The sequence below is a fragment of the Ostrinia nubilalis genome, chromosome 15 (assembly GCF_963855985.1).
Source record: "Ostrinia nubilalis chromosome 15, ilOstNubi1.1, whole genome shotgun sequence".
NCBI classification, from domain to species: Eukaryota; Metazoa; Arthropoda; class Insecta; order Lepidoptera; family Crambidae; genus Ostrinia; species Ostrinia nubilalis.
Genome location: NC_087102.1, coordinates 8,769,815 through 8,773,695, shown reverse-complemented (window position 1 = coordinate 8,773,695; position 3,881 = coordinate 8,769,815). Strand labels below are relative to the sequence as shown.

The following is a 3,881-nucleotide window of genomic DNA, read 5'->3' as shown; positions in this document are numbered from 1 at the left end:
ACAAGGATTAAGGCCGTAATAGAAATAGTTGCAAGTCGATCGCTGCGATTGCATCGCGCTCGGCTTAACTTGCTGATGCACGCGCCGCAGCCCGCCGCACTGCGCCGCCCGCGCCCGCCACAAAGCGCACGGGAACTTCCCACGTACGTTATGAAATGGGAATTAAATTGTCTGTGAAGAACTCAACAGGATTACCGCTTATCCCAATCCATCAAATGCGAGTCAATATTGACCTACCACGATTACATTACTCGCTAAAACAGACCCGAATTCGCAGACTCTACGTTTGAACCGCAATGTATACCAATCCGCTTTAAAATGTTCGCCTTTGTGGCAGACATCCACTATCTCGTAATCCTATGGTGCTCGGTGCACTGCAGCTCGTCGTATGAAGCCAGTTTGTGTGTCGTAAACATACGGAGGATTATGCAAAATCGTTTAAAATATTTTAATAATAACATCGTAACTTTTCGATCATAATATTTAATACATACTTTGTACACTACATAAATACCTATAACTAGACCACGTTATTCGAAATAGTCAAAATGATGTAATTCATGGTGGAAATACGAAGGTTTGCTGTTTCTGCCAATATACTTCGCAGTTGGCTTAGAGAAAAACGGCATGTTAAATGGCATGAATGATTGTTGCACCTGATATTGTTTATTATGATTATTGCCAATGTATTTCAAGCTCTTGTAGTTTATCATCATTGGGTTTAATTGGTATTTCACAATTTGTTGTGCTGGTATCATTTTAGGGTTCGTAATGTTCTTATGCACGATCCTTGAGACTTGGTGATGAAGAGGCGTCTTATGAGGAGCTTTCAATTTTAATATATTGCTAAGAAAATTTAGTTTGTTTTTGCTCTCGGCAAGAATGGTGAGATTCTGCTGCGTTTCATTTTTGTTAATATTGTTATTGTACATAACCGCGTTTTGTGAAATATGTGTCGGATAAATGTTGCGATGAAGGGTCGTAACCATGTTACTGCTCGTTTTTTCCTCGGCAATCATCTTCTTACTTTCCACATCTTTGACAGAGTTAGCTCTTCTATTGAATCGAGGTAGTAAATTGATGTTATAACCACGACTACTTGACACTGGAGTTACATTCTTTGAACTTTTCTGTGAGATTTTCGATTGAGTTGTTTGCATTATATTGGCTATATTTTCAAGCTCTTGTAAACTTAAAGTTCTTTCGATTTCAGCTGCTATACGCACCTGATCTTCCAGATCAAACAAACTCTCACTACTGTGCCTATTGATTTCTTTTCGATCCATAAAGCTTTGTTTTAAAGGCGAGCGTATAAACCTTTCCCAATAAGACCGCGGCGAATATCTATTTTCATTGAGAATTGTTTGCATTGGATCTTGGTTTTGTTGTTCTATTTCTATATTTATACGGCGTTCGCCATCTGTGTCCACTTTTCTGATCAATGAAGCTATTTGTTTGCCCAAATTACTATAATAAGAATCATTGACTTCGTCGGCCTTTGATGCCGGTCTCAATTTCTGTGTCAAATCGTAATGTGCTGGAGGATTCACTGAATAAGTTCTTCGGAAAGGACGATTTGGTGCATCCATCATTCGTTGCCTGAGTTGTAATGGTAAATCTGGTTTGGTTTTGTTAAGGTCAATTTTATGTATAAGCTGAGAAAGGTATTTAAAATCAACATCTTCGATTGGAGGTATTTGGTCGTACATATCTTTAGACCTAAAATCAAACGGTATTGGAGGTGCTTCGGGATCATTAGCGTAAGGTGTTTCTGGATCTGGATAGTTATCAAGAAAATTCATGGAAGGTGGTTTATTTCGCCTTTTCATTTTTTCACGGAATTGTTGCAACTGAAAAAAAAAATAGTACAATGGCTGTAAAAATTAAGTTATTATTATTATGTTAAGTTATTATTAAAACATGCATGTTTTTACTTTTTTTTGTGTTTACCTATGGCGCAGTGTATAATATCCAAGAATATTTATTTATTACCTATATACTAAATTATGGGTTTTCATGACTTACTTTATTTCGATGCCCATGTTTACTGCTCCTCAGTCTGTAAAAGGAAAAGTCCTTTATTAATTCGTTCTAAACTATTTGAAATATTTTCAGTTTTGGGTAGAGCTAAAGTTGCCAAAGTTGGCTTCAAGATTCTTTTTATTCGTGCCAACATACATGAGGCATAAAATATTTTAAGATCTTTTGCAGCCGAACTATCGATTTTTGTAGTGATCGAGAGTAAAAAACTTACGCTGGCGATTCTCTGGCTCTCAGGACTGTATCAGTTGTAGTGTCTTGAGTGGCGGCGGCAGTGGTAGTGTCTGTCGTGGTGTCTGCTGAACTACTTGCCGTGGTCGTTGTCGTTGTCGTTGTGGTGGTCTTGCTATCATCATTGCAGTCTGCATGTCCTGTGACATCAGTTGACAGTATCATAAAGTGGTCTATGCATTTCGAATAGAAAATTATAACTTTAAGAAATGTTCGTTTATACCTTGATAGTCAACAGGTGGTACCGGTACCATTGGATACATAGGAACGATAGCTGGTGGTGGGGGTAACCCTATAGGAGGATAAAATGGAGTGTTGACGGCGGTGTTTGGCAAAAAAATAAACGAAGGCAATGGAGGCTTTGGCTTTTTGTTGAGAAGTAGAATTTTCCTGTGCCCATGTTCGTCATCTGAACTATCACTGTCACTTTCTGTGGAACTACTGCTTTCATCCGAACTCGAGTCAGAGCTTGAATCAAATAGACTGTCGTCTTCAGTAATCCTCATTATTTTCTTTTTTAGCCCTTTTTTCTTAGATTTTTTTCTCTTTGACGTCTTTCTGCTTCTTTTGCGTGAACGCCTCAAACTTTTAGGTTTAGGAAATTGACTACCACTTCTTCTCGTCATTTTTTCGTCATCGGTGCTGTTAATGACTTGATTTTCTATAGTTTTAAAGAACTGGTTGTAAAGCCAGTCACCAAGGTCGTCGGTATCTTTAGTTATGGTGTCAACTTTTTCATCAATGGGGTTGGTTGTCGTAAGAGTTGGGATGGTTAATTGACCGAAAGTTACCATTGGTGCCCGGGTTGGTTCTAGCCTATAGTGTCGTCTATAATCATTGGTCAGCTTTGTGCTGTAAACAGATAAATAAGGATCAGTCACAAGTTTAGTATTCTTAATAAATAAAATTCTTCAATAAACTTACTTTGGTTCACATATTTTGGAATCAGTATCAAAGTAATATCCTGGATGACAATGACACCCAACTACACAGCCAGGAATTCCATCGATACAGTATTCGAATCTGCCATGCCGGCCACATTCTGTAAACAATTTCTTGTAAAGTTAAAGGTTCAGTTCAATGTGCAGTATTTTCTTTTAAACTTACCGTAAGATGGTTCGGCTTCATCAGAAGCTTTAGATTTGCCCCCCAATAGAAATATTAAAAAGAAAGCCCTCCGGTACATTGGAACTAGAAAAACACCAAAGAAAATAAGGCAGCACATAATATCACATATCACAATCAACAAACTCAAATGAGATGACGTGTTGAGTTCGCGTCATAGTAATCAGCACTTTCAGAAACTATATTTTACCAGTAATCATATGAACATTTTACAAAACACTGACTAGGTATTTTGAAAATGTAATGGTGCGACTTAGAAAGGGAATGAGCGAACAATGGTTTTGTTCATTTTTTTTGTTGCCACATGCAACACAATCGCACAATGGATGCATTGAAATTCTAGTCAGCTTTAACTTTGTGTACATTACGTTTGCCATCTGCTAGTTTTCCAATAGATTAGTTTATAGAGTCATAGATGAAAGTATCCATCTACGAATCATTGCTGATTGACTATTGCTATGATATTGAAGCATTAATATTGTATC

General features: G+C 37.6%; 1 protein-coding gene across 1 annotated transcript; it reads right to left on the bottom strand.

Annotated features, from left to right (window-relative positions):
* Positions 1-530: 530 nt before the first annotated feature.
* LOC135078682 (uncharacterized) lies at positions 531-3,578 on the bottom strand. The gene is made up of 6 exons (XM_063973225.1): positions 3,379-3,578; positions 3,196-3,313; positions 2,495-3,123; positions 2,255-2,411; positions 2,026-2,059; positions 531-1,850 (listed from the first exon to the last, which is right to left on the bottom strand). The coding sequence occupies exons 1-6, from the start codon at positions 3,494-3,496 to the stop codon at positions 531-533; spliced, it is 2,376 nt and encodes a 791-aa protein (XP_063829295.1). The 5' UTR covers positions 3,497-3,578.
* Positions 3,579-3,881: the final 303 nt, after the last annotated feature.

Bases quoted from the DNA above. Each gene is read 5' to 3' on its own strand.
- LOC135078682 (XM_063973225.1), bottom strand. From the start codon at position 3,496: ATGTGCTGCCTTATTTTCTTTGGTGTTTTTCTAGTTCCAATGTACCGG. The intron at 3,124-3,195 runs GTAAGTTTATTG...ATCTGTTTACAG, and splicing joins TCCAAAATATGTGAACCAAA to CACAAAGCTGACCAATGATT. The intron at 1,851-2,025 runs GTAAGTCATGAA...TTTTTTTTTCAG, and splicing joins AACATGGGCATCGAAATAAA to TTGCAACAATTCCGTGAAAA.